The sequence below is a fragment of the Ambystoma mexicanum genome, chromosome 9 (genome assembly GCF_040938575.1).
Source record: "Ambystoma mexicanum isolate Mex_15411 chromosome 9, UKY_AmexF1_1, whole genome shotgun sequence".
In the NCBI taxonomy this organism is placed as follows: domain Eukaryota; kingdom Metazoa; phylum Chordata; class Amphibia; order Caudata; family Ambystomatidae; genus Ambystoma; species Ambystoma mexicanum.
Genome location: NC_090931.1, coordinates 1047392955 through 1047410718, shown reverse-complemented (window position 1 = coordinate 1047410718; position 17764 = coordinate 1047392955). Strand labels below are relative to the sequence as shown.

Sequence of the window (17764 nt, the reverse complement as noted above, 5' to 3'; positions counted from 1 at the left end):
GTGAATCTGAAAGAGCCTATAACTGATAATGCACTGGGGAACACTCCAATAAAGGAGCAAGGAAAGCAAACTAACGGGCACACAAAAGTCCAAACACAACCATCGTTGGACTCGTCAGAAAATCTAAAACTGAAAAAAATCTAAATCACAGTGCAAAATGCAGGGATCAGAAAGCAAGTAAGCCCTGAAGCAAGAATGCTCGACGAGGCAGATGAAGAACAAAATTGCTGGACTTGGGTGGCCAAGGTCATAAACGGTACCTCTGAAAGTTAATGCCAGGACCATCAGGATAACATAGTGTGGGCAATCTGGAACACAAGAGGCTTCGCGCACTATTAAAATCGTTCCTAAAAGTCCTGTCATCGGCAGATATTATTTGCCTACAGGAAACATGGCTGGTTAAAATGCCCTGCGTAGACGGCTTTGAAGTGGCGTTTAACCCAGCAATTGTCCAATGGAAAGGCAGACTGATGTCTGGTCAGTTCATTCTGGTAAAAAGAAAAAGTGGATTCAAATTAAAGACATCAGATAATATCTCGCCTCATATCCAATATGCGAGTTTAGAAGCCAATGATTCAGCAAAAAGAGGAACAAATATTGTGCATGTGCTAAATGTTTACTAGAACACCTCACCAGCGGAACATCTAAAGTTCAAAAAGGACCTTCTAGACACCATTGATAGCATCATGATTGGAAACGACAACGCGCAAATCGTCCTGTGTGGCGATTTTAACATGAAGCTGCTAGATACACTTAATACCAAAAAAGGCTTGAAAAAGAAGGAGAGTAGTAAAAGCGAGTCATGGCTGGAGGAAATGTCCACCCACTTCTTGCACATGATGAATGGCGCATCAGCAGGTGACTTCCCCCCAAATGTAAGCTAGGAAAGAGGCAAGCAAAAATCCATATTGGCTTACTTTTTTGTATCCCAAAGAACATCACATGAAATTAAAGCCTTGCATGTAATCAAATCACCACAAAGTGATCACAATGCGGTAACAATGGAATGGCGACAGAGACATCAGCAGACTTAGAACAATGGAAGATGCGGATTGCGTTGCAACCAGGTGGCAATCGTCTACACCTAAGATCCAGCGATATCCCGGCACTGGCAGAATTGATAAAACCGAAAGATGGGGACAAAGTGAACGATCTAATTGAATATCAGGTCCTGCTAGAGGTATACAGAACAAAAAAACAATCTCGTAACAAACCGACTTTTCAAAGACATAATTTCGACCCTGAAGTTGCTCGAAAAAAAGAGATCTGCGCTCGGCCATAAGAAGAATATCTATGAAAGTGATGCCTGACCAAAAACACAAAATAAGAAAAGTAAAGAAAATCTACAATAATTGGATCAAAGCGCACCACGGGCTCCTTGAGCAGAGGGACGCAGAAGTGATTCTGGTGGCACTGAATAAGAAGAACCCAAGAAGCTTTTGGTCGATAGTGAATGAGTTGGACAATCCTCAAAAAGCAAGGCTAGTAAATATGGTGTCCAAAAATCAATGGATAAGCCATTATGGCAATTTATTCAAAAGAAAGAAAAACACTACCTCACCAATCCTGAGTGTAAGTTTGCCATGGGATCTAGTATTCGAACATGAAGAGATCTTGAACACCATACAAAAGATCAACTCCTCAAGAGCGGCAGGTCCCGATGGGCTCTCAAATGCCATTCTTAAAAACAACATTGAGGAAGGGACAGACTTTTGCAATATACTTTTCGAAAACATAACGAAAGAAGGCCGGATTCCAACTAAGTGGAAATTGGGAATAATAGTCCCAATATATAAAAAGGGCGACCGCACAAATCCAGCGAACTACCGGCCCATAGCCCTATTGGACTTTGGGGATGGAAGCCCTGAACAAAGTAACATACACAAGATACTTGGGGACAATGATAAACTCAAACATCAACGATGACCCAATGACGAAGAAGAGCATAAGCAACTGCAAACAGCTAACAATGCAAGGCTTGAGTCTGCACAAAAAATACGGGAACGTCTCTTATATCCCGATAATAAAAGGTTTTATAAGAGTAAGATGTCCCCTATCCTGACTTTTAGAGCAGAAAGTATGTTTGGGTGTTCAGAGATTTGGGCCAGATGTGAAAGTAAGTTCTGGAAAAAAATCTTACAAATACCGTTGAGTTTCCCGACTGCCTGTGTGTTATACGAGGTGGGGCTTTCCTCACTAAACGCAAGGTTAATGGGAAACAAATTGTCCCTATGTAGGAAGACCATAGAAGAGACTGAACTAGCTCCCTTCAAAGTCCTAATGGATTCTAAATAAATGCAAGACCAGACGTTCGCTTTATCCTCATGGAGACAGCAATGTAAAGACATCCTAGCCCAATTGTCCTCTGATGAAAAAACACTATGGGGCAATCCAAATGCAGTCAAGAAAAAACTCCTGCAATTGGATTGGATCGAGACGGTGGAAGCTAAAGGAGTCAATAGAATTCTGAATTACATGTAAACCATGTAAACGCTCTATTTGAAACAAACAAAATCCTGGTTCAAAGAAGAATTATTCATGCCGGAAAAATGAACTGTAGATTTTGCAATCACAATGAAGAAAATCTAAAACATCTAGTCCTCTTTCGCCTGCACCTAAGAAATATGAGAACTTTTTTCTTGGGGAAAGAAATGGACAACCTACAGTAGTGAGGACTGGTGGCGCCAAATGCACAACAGTGATTGTAACAATTAACTCTAGCGCTCACAAGGTATTTGGTAAAGCTTCAAAATAAGTTGGATGCAGAGAAGTGTCTTCTTGGAGATCAAGTCTAGTGACGGAATATACAGTAGTTTTGCTTAATGTCCACTTTCTGTTTATTTTTTATTAATGTAAAAGTGAAGATTTTATGTACGTATTAATTTTTGTAGTAAGCGATGCATTCATTTAAAAAGTTTATTAAACTGTATGAAATAATAAAAAATAAAAATAAACTTTTTTAACGAACATTATCCCACACTATTTGTAAATTAGCTGTAAGGATTGGCAATAGTTTTTTTAAGCATAGGCCCTTTTTATGTTGACAAGACTCCACTAGGACGGCATTATTATTATTTGATGGCCATAACTTGCTTCCATCTTAGATTTAGGTTCAGATAGGTGTTATTACACTCGTGTTAAAAGTTCAATGAACACCCTTGAACTGTGTCACTTGTTTCTGTCTTGCTTCAATACCATGCCTTCCTTACAGGGGCGAGTATATTCTGATACAGAGTTTCCCATTGAAGGGGGAGAGTTTATTCTGCTACAGAGTCTCCCATTCAAGGGGGAGAGTTTATTCTGCTACAGTTTCTACCCTTCAAAGGGTAGAGATTATTCTGATATAGAGTCTCTCCCATCACGGGGAAAAGCTTATTCTGCAACAGAATCTCCCATTCAAGGCGTTGCATTGATTCTGATACAGAGTCTTCCCCTTCAATGGGGTGAGTTTATTCTGATACAGTGTCTCCCCCTTTCAGGGGGAGAGTTTAGTCTGATACCGAATCTCCTACGTCAAGGGGAAAGTTTATTTTCCTTTCAGGGGGAGAATTTATTCTGATACAGAGTCTTCACTTTAAGGGGGAGGTTTTTATTGTTATACAGAATCTCCACCATCAAGAGGGAGCGTCTATTCTACTACAGAGTCTCCCCCATCAAGGGGGAGAGTTTATTCTGCTATGGAATCTTTTCCATCAAGGAGGAGAGTTAATTCTGCTACAGAGTCTCCCCTTCAAGAGGGAGAGCTTATTCCGGTACAGAGTCTCTCCTTTACGGGGGAAAGTTTATTCTGATACAGAATCTCCACCATCAAGGGGAGAGTGTATTCTGGTACAGAGTCTCCCTTTAATAGGGGAGAGTTTAATCTGATACAGAATCTCCCCCATCAAGGGGGAGAGTTTATTCTGATACAGAGTCTCCCCTTCAAGGGGGAAAGTTTATTCTGATACAGAATCTCCACCATCAAGGTGAGAGTTTATTCGGATGCAGTGTCCTTTTTCAAGGGAAAGAGTTTCCTCTGCTACAGAGCCTCCCCCTTCAATGGGGAGAGTATATTCTGACACAGCGTCTCCCCTTTAAGGGACAGAGTTTATTCTGGTACAGAGTCTACCCCTTCAAGGGGGGAGTTTATTCTCGTACCAAATCTCCCCTTTTAAGGGGAGAGTTTATTCTGCTGCAGAATCTCCCCCATCAAGGGGAGCGTTTATTCTGATAGAGAGTCTCATTTTTCAATAGGGTGAGTTTATTCTGACACAGCGTATCCCCTTCAAGGTGCAGAGTCTATTCTGGTACAAAGTCTCCCCTTTCAAGGGGGGGGTTATTCTACTACAGAATTTCCCCCATCAAGGGGAGAGTTTATTCTTCTGCAGAATCTCCCCCATCAAGGGGTGAGTTTATTCTGATACAGAGTCTCTTTTTTCAAGGCAGAGAGTTGATTCTGCTACAGAGTCTCCCGCTTCAATGTGGACAGTTTATTCTGACACAGCACCTCCCCTTCAAGGGGCAGAGCTTATTCTGGTACAGATTCTCCCCTTTCAAGTGGGAGAGTTTATTCTTCTACAGAGTCTCCCCCGTCAAGGGGGAGAGTTTATTCTGCTATAGAAACTCCTCCATCAAGGGGAGAGGTTATTCTGATATAGAGTCTCCCCCTTCACTGGGAGATTCTGTTCTGGTACAGAGTCTCCCCTTTAAGAGGGAGAGTTTATTTTGATACAGAATCTCCCCCACCAAGGGGGAGGGTGTATTCTGCTACAGAATCTCCCCTATCAAGGGGAGTGTTTGTTCTGGTACAGAGTCTCCCCTTTAAGGGGGAGAGTATATTCTGATACAGAATCTCCCCCACCAAGGGGGAGGGTGTATTCTGATACAGAATCTCCCCTGTCAAGTTGGAGAGTTTATTCTGCTACATTGTCTCTCCCCATCAAGGTGACTGCTCAACATTATTTAAACAGAGTCTCGCCTGACTGGATTTTTTCAAAACCCTCCCAAGAAGAGAAAAGACACAGGGGGTCCTTACGACCCAGGCGTTAACCATGGCGCCATGTTTGACACCGGTATTTTACCGATTATGCCTTGGTGGATGGTGGAATTACCGCCCCATTCAAAGGTTGGCGGGGCGGTAATTCCCCATTCACCATTGGCCCTTCCCCATTCCCATTTTTGCCTCCATAGGGGTCAATGAGAATGAGAAGGCGGTAATTACGGTACCGCAATTACCTCGAAAGTCCCTTTGCGGGTTCCTTCCTTAACCGCTGGTAAAACTAGCCGTTAAGGTGGGGACCCGCAAAGGGACCTCGTAATTAGGTGGGAAGGGGTTAACGGCGCCGCCACGTTTTACGGCGCCTTTAACCCCTTACCGCCTGGGTCGTAATGAGGCCTCCAGTAAAAAAAAATCCAAGATGTTGAAGGGATCAAAATTTGCGGAAATTCATTTCTTGTCATGGGGGAGAATTTATTTCACAGTGGGAGTTTCCATTTCAGAATACATTTTCCCGGGATACTTTATTACGGGGGGAGTGTTTATTTCATGACACTGGTAGAGAAGGTAAGTGTATGTAGAGGGAAAGGGGGTTTGTTGGAAGTGGGTGATGGAGGAGGCTGGCATTGCACCACAACATGGGGGGACTTATGGGGGCTTGGTAAGAAGCTGCTGGCCACAGGACAGAATATGGACTTGGATCACACGATTCATCCTGCGTTCCTCTGCACCTCATTGGCAGGCACCTTCACCCCAGGTGCTAAGGTTTCATAAAGCCCAGAAATGTCCAAGGAGAATGCTCTTTGAACCTTCCGCAGGTTATTTTAAGCTTCATAGTCTGCCCAAGGGCTGTGCTGAGTGTTATGGGCCCTGAATACTGAGTGTGTAGGTTGTGTATAATAGCTTGCTCCTTCTCTTGGCCTGGAGTAGCTGACCCTCATTCTCACCACACAGTCCTCATTGACCTCCCTGATAATGCAGGGAAATTTCATAGTTAGGGAAACATTCTCTGGTTCTCATCTTCTCCGCTACCATCTACAGCATCTTTGAAAGAAGAGAACGATCAGGAACAATATTCGATTAAGTGATTGGACCACACCAGCTCCAGCCAAACAGTGCATACCATGAACTCCAGCATTCGTTTAAAGGGTAGTTTGCTATTGTCCCACTGAGATCAACACACAGGGAAGATTGATAACTAGACAAATGAACAATGGTAGCCATCTTCTAAACAGTGGCATTTAGAAATACACTGTGGAAGCACAAAAACATGAGAGAAACAGGACTCTACCATCCCACTTTCACCCCGTCCTGAAGAAGGCAATCTACACCTGAGCAACACAGATCAGCTAATGATTGACTGAAACACTGTTGCGTCGACTCTCGCCAGCGTTAAATGTCAACGCTGCAAATGTTGTAATCTGATGAACATTGCCTAAATGTAATTTGTTCACTGTGATACCTGAATGTTGCAAGGGATTGTACATGTCATTTTATTTCACATTTGGGTCCAGGCAAAAGCAGCTTGGAAAATACCAATAAATCACTTATGGATATTGTTTTCTTTTTAATATGTGTCCTGTTGTAATGTTTTAAAACAAGTCTTGGTTTCAACACTCATTTATGCATTAGAGCATTTGGTGAAAATGAAAATCTATTTCTTCCAATCTAAAATAAGTTCAACTGTTTTATGAGTGATAATTGGGTGAAGTGTGTACACTATGTTCAGTCACCCTGATCGTTCTCTTTTTTCAATTATTAACCCACCTGGGTAGATCAGGGTTTGGATAGGAGCCCTAGTGTTTGCATCTACAACATCTGACACCACCTGAACGCTCATCCTTGTGTCACTCTACCTTATAACTATTGTATCATGTGTATGATTTCTCTGCCTCTCTCTTCTCTCTCATTATCCCTCTCTCATGTTCCTCCTCCACATCCTTATCTCTCTTATTTTGCCTTCCATGCTCCTACTTCAAACTGCCTCCTCCTTAGGTCTGGCCTCTTTCTACGTACCACCACCTTCTCCTTACCGCCTCCATCTTTTCTTCAGCATCTTTTTTTCAGCTCTTCATTCCCTTCTCCATATCCTTATCTTCTCAGGTTTCCTTCTGCATCCAACACACTGCTGCAGTCCAAAAGATCACACTCTCTTGAGAGAGCTTATATTGGGTCCTTGTCTCGTCTCCAACAACTGCCCAAGCACAACTATGTTCAGGTGTGTGAACCTTTCATCTTCTAATGTAACGATGGATGCCTCTCACTTCCTTGCAGCTCTTCTGGTGTTTGGTGGCCGTACCTGCCCCCTATGTTGGGCCTTGGAACAAGGATTTACATAGGCTACTGGTAATCTTGGTTTTTCAGTCGGTGCATGCATGGGAAGAGACTGCTACAACAAAGGTGAGTCTTTCTTTCTTTACCTGCTCGCAGGTCTGGTCTAGTAAGTCAGGGAATCTTGAGCACTGTAGCTCGAACATGTGAAAACTGTCTCCCTGTCTGCCTTGCACCTTCCAATTCTCTCTCTCAGATTTAACAGGAGACGGCGCCTCTTATCGCTCCATGGTCGGGATATTGAGAGGCTCTGCCTGATTTGTGGAAAAACAAACCAACAAGGATGTTGTGATGTAAACCGTTGCACTTATAAACATGTGAAACAGGAGGAGAGGGCTCCTCTTACCTGCCCATCATCGTGCTATTGATAGATTCTGCCCGATTTGTTGAGTACTGGTACACACACACCCACACACAGACACACGCATATAAGACATCAAACCCTCCAACATTACAATTCTACACACACACACACTATGTGTACCAGCATGATTTCCAGAATAAAATGCATTTCACTTAACGACAAATCAGGAACTGCAAAGACTAACCAACGATCGCTGTGATGTAAACCCTTCCTCCTTTTCATGAACTTCCAAAATAGCAGGCCCCACACTGAAGCTCATCCTACTCGAAGGTGCTCAAAAGGTGAGTCCATAGTGCCTCATAAGAGACATTGGAGCCGTGATGAGAGGCAACACATAAATTGCTTCTCGATGTACATGTCACACACACACACACAAATCTCACTCATTCTTTCCAACTTATATATATTTTGTATTTACAAAAATATTGATATTCTACAGTTTTCAATTTTTTGTGTACTTTTATTTTTAAGGAACTCGTGCCATCATTTGAAAAAGTCAATATTGATTTGTTGATGTATCATGTTGTGTTATGTAATTGTTTATGTATTATATGTATTATACTTTTGATTTAATTTATTTTAATTATTAATTTTGATTAAGCATTTCATTTGGTACTTTTTATTTATCATTTTTGTTTTTAAAAGATGTGAATCCTGATCAATATTTATTTTATTTTGGATTAATATTGTATTTCCCATAATTAATAACTTTTATGTTAATCTTGATCATTTTGTTTGCTAACTAATTAGATTTTGATATTGTTTATATTTCATGTGTGGAAGCAAAGTGTTTGGTGCAACAAGTGTGTAACGTGTTACCTTGCTGTTGATTGTTGTCCGTGGTCAGAGCAAGCTGCTGCTGTGACTGTCACGTCTTGGAGACGGAATACACATATGATATGATAAGTCATTTATAACGGGCCTGTGCTCAAGTGTTTCTTGGTGTGACAAGTCAAGGAAGGGGAAGATAAAAGGGAACAAAAAAAAGCAATCTTACTAGGCCTTGAGTCATTCAGATTGTGCAAGTGCAAGGGGCAGTGAGAGGGGAAGTGCCAGGGGGAGGGATGGTCAAAGTGTAATAAGCTAAGCTCAAGTAAGTGCCACTGGGGTGGCCGGCTCTAAGTAAGTGCAAGGAGGCAGGGGACTGTAGGGTTGCAGACACAGTCCCTAGTGCGCAGAAGGCCCGAATGCAGTGCATGGGGCTACTGGTTGTGAAGGAGCCTGGTCCCCATAAGGTTTAGAGGGAGGCCAAGTCAGTGCAGCAGACAAGAAAATCAGCAACAGAGAGTGAGGGAGAAAGTAGAAGTGAAAAGGAAGGTCTTGAGTTGCTTCCGGAACCTGAGGTGGTCCTGCTCATGTTTGAGAGAGGCAGGTAGGCTGTTCCACAGGGAGGCACCAGCCGAGGCGAGATCTACCACCCACTCTCTGCCTGGAGAAGCATCTGACTCTCAGAGAGTTGGAGGTGGATGAGCTGTGGGCTTGAGAAGGAAAGTGCTTAGGAAGATAGAGTTGGATGTAGTGTGGTTCCCCGGCCCCAGGAAGCCTTGTGGACAATGCAGAGGGTCTTGAACTTGATCCTTGCAGCCACCAGGAGCCAGTGGAAGGATTTCAGGGCTGGAGAAATACAATCCCTGGGCTTGAGGCCAAGGACAAGTCTTGCAGTCCTGTTCTGGATTACTTGCAGAGGGCGAAGAGTAGAGGCAGGAAGATTTAGAAAGAGCATGCTGCAGTAGTCCAGCCTAGAGAGAACCAGGACCCTGGAGACAGTGAGCTTCTGGGGGAAGGAGAAAGGAAGAATACCTCTCAGGAGATGCAGCTGGTAGTGGGGCTTCTTGGAGAGGTCTGTGATGCGAGGAGAGCAGTCAAAGATGACACCAAGGTTTTTTTGCCTTGCAGGAAGGTGCAGGTAAAGGGAAAGTGGGAGAAGGGGCCCCAATGAGAAGGAATTCAGTCTAACTGGCATTAAAATGCAGGAGCAGGTGATTTGTGGCACACGCTGAAAATCTGCCAAGTTCCAAGGCTCTACTGACGACAGCTGCAGTGAGGTAGTCCAGGAGAGAGCTGGTCAGCCCACCAATTGGTCCGGGGACACTTCTGAAGGCTCAGATCCTCTAGCAGGGGTCAAGACTGGTTGTTCCCACTGCTCCAAGGGTTGGAGCACCAATGAAGGCCTTCTTTGGATCAGGACAGAGGAGCAGGACTTTACCAGGGCAACACTGGAGCCAATGCTAGTAAACTGCAGAAGTCATCTTCGGGTCGTCAGCGGGCTGCTTTTCTTTGTAGAAGTCTTGGTTCCAATGATGATCTGCTGAACAAATGCAGGAACCCTCCTTTTATCCAAGATTCAGGCTGGGGGCAAGCCCCCACCAATGGTCAGAATCTGCACCACTCAAACAGCAGACTTACTAGCAGCAGAGTTTGTGATTTGCGACTAGACAGTCCAGCCCCTTCTTCGGGCTCACACACAGAACGCCCCTTAGCCCGCAAAAGCCTCAGCTTTCACTGGGAAAGGGATTTCCATGTGAGGCATTTCCTGACCTGAGGAGGCCGGAAGAAGGCAAAATACCAATGTGCCCAAAGATCAGGCAAGAAACCTTGTGGCACAGCCACCTTAGGGTGCTAACCATCTTTAGCAGCCATTTACTGCACATTGATAAGTGCACAAGTGAAATAACACAAAAATTGTAAAAAAAAAAAATCTCCCAGAAGCCACCAGCTTGTTTTAGGCACATATGTAAAGTTACTAAAACACATTATATAAAAAGATATAAGGATACAAAGTATCTTAACATCACTTGACTATAAGTTGGTGTGTGCATATAAAACAAATTTTAAAAGTATTCATAAAGAGAGACATAGGGCCTCATTACAAGCTTGGCTGTGTCTGAAAAACGTGACAAATTCTGTCACTGCCATTTTTTATGGCTGTAACGGACTATTTTTATACGTTTTGGTGGATTTACCGCTGCTGAAATTACCGTGCGGTAAATCTGCTAATTTCTTGGGAGGAAAAGTTGTAGATTTGCCTACAACGTAACACAATATGTGTGATAGTGCACACACAAACTCAATCAGATTAGAACTTGTTAATAGTAGCCTAGCAGGCAGCCCAGAGCCTAAGCATCCTGCTCAACATTTTAAATGTGCACCGAATTCTTTGCACCAGGCAGCCAGGTGGGTGCTCCACCCACCCTGACACCAGTGACATGGGACCCACCCCTTGCCTTCCCATTAGGAGGTATCTGGAATTGCACCCTGATCCACGAGATATGGAAAGGTGAGAAAGACAAACCTTCAGATACAGAAGAGTGCTGTCATGGGCAATAACAAAACAAGCGTGCTAACTTGAATCAGAAGGTTAGAAACTCGAGCCGTTTTCTCTCCAAAACTAAAGACATGTGCGGATTTGCATCTTCTTAAACCTTTCTCACTCTCACCACAAACGTCTAGCCCCTCCCACTCCCTTTATACCGATGGCCCTCTGTTTTAAACACACCTTCCACTCTAACCGCTGTTCTTCACTGCCCCTCTTCTCATGTGAAGAAAGTGTATATCAGTACAGTGCATGTTCAAAGATGTGTAGCCTCCAAAGCGCTGCAGTTATTTGAAATGGGTTTCTACAAAGTTGAATTGTATGAACAACATTACGGCTTAAACAGGATTTGAGAAAGGTTGTAATGTGGCTTGCCAAAGACAGCTCCACGCCGCTGCTACTCTGGAAGATCAGCAGATCTCATGCACGTGGGCGTTTCTGATACTATTACCGCAAGTTGCCCTGTTAACATTATAATGTGGTAACAGAGGCTTGGTAGATCGACATATAGATGGATGGAAGTAACACAATATGCTGCGTTGTCCCGTTTCATTGCATGCGCAGTCACAGCAGGGTTGAGCATTTCGGGTGCCTGGGCACATACAGGCATGTCTGGGAGGCAAGTGTTCCCCAATGCACTACAATATTTTATATGACGAATTTTTAGAAAGTAATACTGACTCCTGATCCCACACTATTGCTGTACCAACCTCTTAACCGCGAAGAGCATGCATACGAAAACGTTGTAAGCATGGCTTAAGTTGAGGGGTCACTTTTTTGAAAGGGTGCACGCCCCCCCCCACCCCTTGTGTGTGAGGAATTCTAAATAATAATAATAATTAAAACAGTTTTACGCATTTGACGTGTGCAATGCAACGGCCAGGAACCGAACCCATTGGGAAACGAGCCACTTAGCCATCAGAACACCCAAATAGCACAGCACCGGCACCTAAAATGTTGTGAATTTTCATTCTCCCAACAAAGGCTGCCATTTGTTAAATATTCTTAGTACTAAAAGAAGCGTAGCTTGTATAATTAGCTGGCAATAACGCATTCTCTTCTCTTAACAAATTCTTATTTGGTCGCTGTACTTTCTCAGTTGGGAAAGACAATGTTAATGGAATTTGCATATTTCGTTTTGTGATCCGTTCAATTACTGTGACCTGGCTACCCTATACGTGTGTTAGTCCCCCACTATTTTTTGGATAAGACTCGCGCGCCCCTGTTGGTTAGAAGCCCACCCAAATCCCGTACTTTAGAAACCACATACCTTTAGAAAAGAGAACGCATAACAGATCAACAGAAAAGGTTGCGCTCCAGTCGCCAAGCGCGGTGTCGAATGTGTTCATTTGGCACTGAGTGCCACCACAGTGTATCGCTTGTGGGCTCTAATCTATACTGACCTATTGTTTTCCGCAGGTGAGACGGTTGCGTGTGCCATCTTGCATGCACAGAAGTCAGGTGTGTCTGCAGAAACCAACCCGAGAAGCTAGGTTTGGAAAGGGAGCCTTATTCCAAAACGACGGCGTTTAATAAACAGGAGCTCGTGTGTTTATACAATTACGAAACACATTCTAAACGATCTGCAAGTTACAGAGCAAACACCCCAGAAAGTCGTGAAACAGGCCTTTCGAGCTCTGCACGCTTTCTTCCGCACGCAGAGTAGGCGTGGCTCACTTGAGTCTGCAGGCAAACCACACGTTCCGGTACCTATCGGAGCCTTAACTCTTTCCCTGCCAACGACATTTTTGATCTGCCCTAATAAAGATCTGCTGGAGAAATTAAACACAATGTTTACGTGCCGGGCTTCCATGTCAGGGTATTTCAGCAAAGGCTGCAAACCAGGGGTGTTGATAGGTCTGAAAAAGATCCGGGGCTACGCTAATGTTGGAACTGTCTGGACTGGGGGCTAGCTAGCCTTTTGGTTGTAGCTCCTGAGATTCTATCCAGGGCTACAACCAAAAGACCAGGGGCTATAGCTCCCTTAGCGCCCCCCAGCAACACCTCTGGTGCAAACGTATTTTCGTTGAAGTATTTGTGAATTCCTCCACAGTACTGGGCTCAGCTCATTATGAGTTTGGTGGTATTTGGCAGTAAATCCCCTCTAAATACCACCATACACAATTGCCGCTACCGCCACGTGGACCCATAGAGTTACCACGAGTAATTCCCTATTTTTGGACAACCTGGTGAATTTTGTCCGATTTACTGATGGCGGAATTACCGTGCGTTAAATCCACCCATTTTTGGAGGTGAAATGCAGAATTTATTTCCAGCAACAAGCTGGAGGTGAATCCACCTCTTTTCTCAAAAAATCGGCGGATTTGCCACACAGTAATTCTGCCAGAAGTAAATCTGCTGAAAATTATAATTTGGCTGTGCAGGAAAAGTGACGGTAACAGAATTGCTTCCACTTTTCCTCACACCAGTACCAACGGACAACCCCTCAAGGTCAAAAAAACATCCTAAATGCTGGGTGCTAGATTTACAAAAAGGGAAAGATAGAACCAAATCTACTAATATGTTTTATTCACAATAATGAATATTAGTGTTATACATAAGAAGTTGTCTTGTACACAACAGATATATGTGCATTAAGTGCAGTAAGTGAGAGTGCATGGTATTACATTGTGTCTGAAACCACTCATCCCACATTTCATTTGATATTTTTTACACAGGACTTATTAGGACTGGGCAACAAATAATATTATACATGAAACTGCTAGCCTACTTTGCACACTAGCACATTTGTTTAGACTTACTGGATCCACATCTAGAGGGGTCCACACTGTGATAACATAGTAATTACTATCCTGCTCTGCACTGTGATAGTACTGGAATTGCTGGCCTGCGCCGCACCCGACCAAAAGTGTTATGACTAGCTTGATTCACATCTAGTAGGGTCCACACTGTGATAGCATTGTGACTAAAAGCCTGCTCCACACTGTGGTAGTATAGTAATTCCTAGCCTGCTCTATGCTGCGATAGTGCTGTGGGTGCCGGCCTGAGCCGCGCAATAGCAAATTTGCAGAGATTGGCTTGATCCACGTCTGGAAGTGTCCACCCTGTGAAAGTATCATAAGTACTAGCCTGCTCTACACTGTGATTATATTGTGGCTGCTGGCCTGCGTCGCACAGTAGCAAAACTGTCCAGATCAACCTGGTTCCCATCTGGAAGAGTAAAGACTGTGATAATATTGCAACTACTCGCCTGCTCTACACTGTGATAGTGTTATAATCGCTAGCCGGCTCAGGGACTGTATTGTGGTTTCAGGCATGCTCTATACTGTGAAAGTATTGTTATTGATAGCCTGCTCCAAACTGTGATAGCATAGTAATTGCTAGCCTACTCTACAGTGTGATGGTATTGTAATTGCTAACCTGCGTCGCACACTAGTGAATAAGTTGAGACTAACTTGACCAACATCTAGAGGGGACCACAGTGTGATAGTATTATATCAAGCTGCCTCCAATACCTCAGAGAACAACATCGATATTTACCTGAACTGAGTCCTAGACATCCCGACAACCGAACCCCCAGAACCCCACAGCACACAAGCTTACCAACACTAGAGGAAACACCAGTACTGCCCTAGCACAAGTCATTACAGCTGACCACCTGACCTGTCATCTGTGCGCTGAGTACCAAAATTCCCCGAAGCAGGAATGGGTGCCGAGAAAGAGAAGAAGATCATGCCACAATGGACATGGAAACACAAATCCAACTGACCCCAGCAGTAACAGTCTCAAATGCAGGAAACACCCCGCCAAGAACCAATATTATCAAAACAAACTTTGAAAGAGAAAAATACTTACATCTTACACCATACTTCGCGACAAATGCAGAACTGGGATACCCCACCGACACTGAGCTCTCGAGACAAGCAAAGAATCACCCTCAGACAGCCAGAAAAAAGACAGGAGCACCCAAGAAGGGTGTGGGAAGACGCCAAATCACTCACCCCATACATCACAAGAACAGAAGGGCAACATCAACACCCACAACACACCAGACAAGACGACGAAGTACTAGTAACCAACAACCCATCCATTAACCTAACAGACCGATTCAATGAAGAAGAAGCCTTCGCTGATCTTCAACCAACCAGCATCAATGGAGAAGCACCGCTATAGAACAGCCAAGCTATCAACCTAGCAGACCGCTTCAATGAAGTTGCAGCCTTTGCAGATCTTCATCCGAGCAATGTCAATACAGATGCACTGCGACCGAACAACTGCAAACCAAAACAAGGAACAACTAATAAGCAAAACCACACCAAAAAGATCCACTGCAATGTAATCAATGCAAGGTCAATGTCCAAACATGCCACTGAAATATACAATCTCCTATGTGACGGAGGTATCAACATCCTATTTGTAACTGAAATATGGCTAGACGACAACTGCAAGATCACCCTCAACAACTGCCTGCCTGAAAACTTCAAATGCCTCCAAGCAAACAGAAAAAGCAACAGACGGGGGGGGGGGCTGTCAATCATCGACAAGGAACACCTGGCTATCAAATTGGAACACCCACTAAACATCGACAAATGCAAATCCTTAATCCTATGACTATCAGTAAACCCCAAAACAAACCTGAAATTCATACTGATATACAGACCATCAACCTATGATGAAACCTTCATAGATGCCATCACAGAAGCAATCACCATTCCAGCCATCTAACATCACCTGATCGTCCTCAGAGATTTCAACATCTGGTTCGAAGAAGAAACCACAACCACACAAAAATCTCGAACCAGCCAACTAGCAGCAATGAATCTACAACAAGTCAAAGGAGCAACCCACTCGGCAGGGCATACACTTGACGCAATATTCACCAACAAAGAACTCATCAACACGGCACCTCAACTCAAATACTCTGGAGGGACCACCTCATCATTCCCTTCGTAATCACAATGACCACTCCAATAAACAAGCAACAAGACAAACCACTGACCACATTGAAAAGTAACTGGAGAACCATAACAAAATCCAACCTAACTGAACTTTTGGAGCTCAGCAAACGGCAAACAACAATTATAGAAGTAGCTGACCTGGACAAAAAAGTAGCCCTACTCCACACTTGGATTGTAACAACTATCGACAACATTGCCAAAGAAAAACCTTTCACTCCTTCTTGTAAAAGAGCAATGGCAAAAATGGTTCACCCCACTACTCAGCACCATGAAAAGGAAAAGTCAAAAACTAGAACTAGATTGGAGAATCAAAAAAGACACAGTGAATAAACTGAAATTTCTGCAACATATCTGCTCATACAAAAAGGAAATACAAAAAGCAAAGAGAAAATTCTCTGACGACCGAATATTCAAAGCACCAAACACCCAAAAAGAACTCTTCAAAATCATTAATGAAATAAAAAATCCACCTGGCTGCAACAATGCGCCAATTCATTTGATGAAACTATGCAATGACCTACCAGACCACTTCAAAAACAAAATCATCACCATACAGCAAACCAAACAAAACGGACCACTCGATCATACTACAGACCGCCCCTAACCTCACGAGAAACATCTGAACAAACTATGTAGCTTCCCCGAAATATCATTAGAGACTGTCGTCAAACTGGTAAATCAAAGCAACAACTCAGGTTCCCCTGAGGACCCCTTCCCCCTGGACATATACAAATCAATTCTTAAACAAGGAATTCCCATGGAATATCACGGGAATGCCCTCAATCTTTCAATCTCGACAGGGAAATTGCCACATTCCTTCAAATCAGCATACATCAGGCCACTACTGAAAGATACAGCAAGAACCGTAGAAGACATCTCCAACTACAGACCCATCTCTAACATCCAGTACACTGCCAAACTGATTGAAACATATACAAAACAACCCAAGAATTCATAGAAGAGCACTGCCTACTAGACCAGGCACAAGTTGGATTCAGACCAATGAGAGGAACGGAATCAGCTCTACTGTCAATATGGGATGACCTAAAAACAAATGCACTCGGACATCAGTACTGCCTTGATACTTCTAGACCTAACCGCAGCATTAACACAGTTAGCCACAACATCCTCATAACCCGATTAGAAGGACTGGGAATAACAAACAATGCCCTACTGTGTATCAAATCCTTCCTAACAAACAGAATGTAAACCATATGGATGAAACCTTTCAAATCCAACCCAACAGACTCCACATGCGCAGTACCACAAGGATCATCATTCGCCCCACTATTATTAAACGTTTACCTATCTCTACTAATCAAAATCATCAAAAGACACAACCTCACCTGCTACATCTACGCTGATGACACACAAATAATCTCCAAAATACAAGACACTCAAGAAGTAAACTCAACACTAGAGAACTGCCTTTGTGATGTATTCAACTGCATGAACTCTAACTACCTCAAAATCAACCCAGGCAAAACAGAAATAATGATTGTCACAAAAAACGGGGAAGACAACCACTACATACCTCGGCCAAGGGAACTCGGTACAACCCCAGCACCATTGTCGATTGTAAAAAACCTGGGGACAACAATCTGATTCTAGAGCCACAAGTAAATGCTCTACTCAAGAAATGTCTCTTTCTCCTGCGAGTGGAAAAAAGGATCCTTCCGTTCCTGTCATTCGCCAACAAAACAAACACCATCATCGCTCTGGTCATGTCCAGAGTAGATTACGCCAGTAGCCCATACATGGGTATGCCTGAACGACTTCTAAAAAAACTACAACACATACACAATGCAGCAGCCAGATTGCTTCTCAAACTACCCAAAAGAGAATAAATCACACCTGTGCTA

The 17764-nt window shown here is 43.5% G+C and overlaps 1 protein-coding gene across 4 annotated transcripts in view; it reads right to left on the bottom strand.

Moving 5' to 3' along the window:
• DPP4 (dipeptidyl peptidase 4) overlaps nt 1–12507 on the bottom strand; it is a 992858-nt gene extending 980351 nt beyond the window's left edge. The window contains exon 1 of one of the 4 annotated variants that reach the window (XM_069616324.1): nt 12387–12507. In XM_069616324.1, the coding sequence (XP_069472425.1) occupies nt 12387–12424 (38 nt within the window). In that variant the 5' untranslated portion in view covers nt 12425–12507. The other 3 variants (XM_069616327.1, XM_069616325.1, XM_069616326.1) reach the window with 3 other exon arrangements.
• Between the last annotated feature and the right edge of the window lie 5257 nt (nt 12508–17764).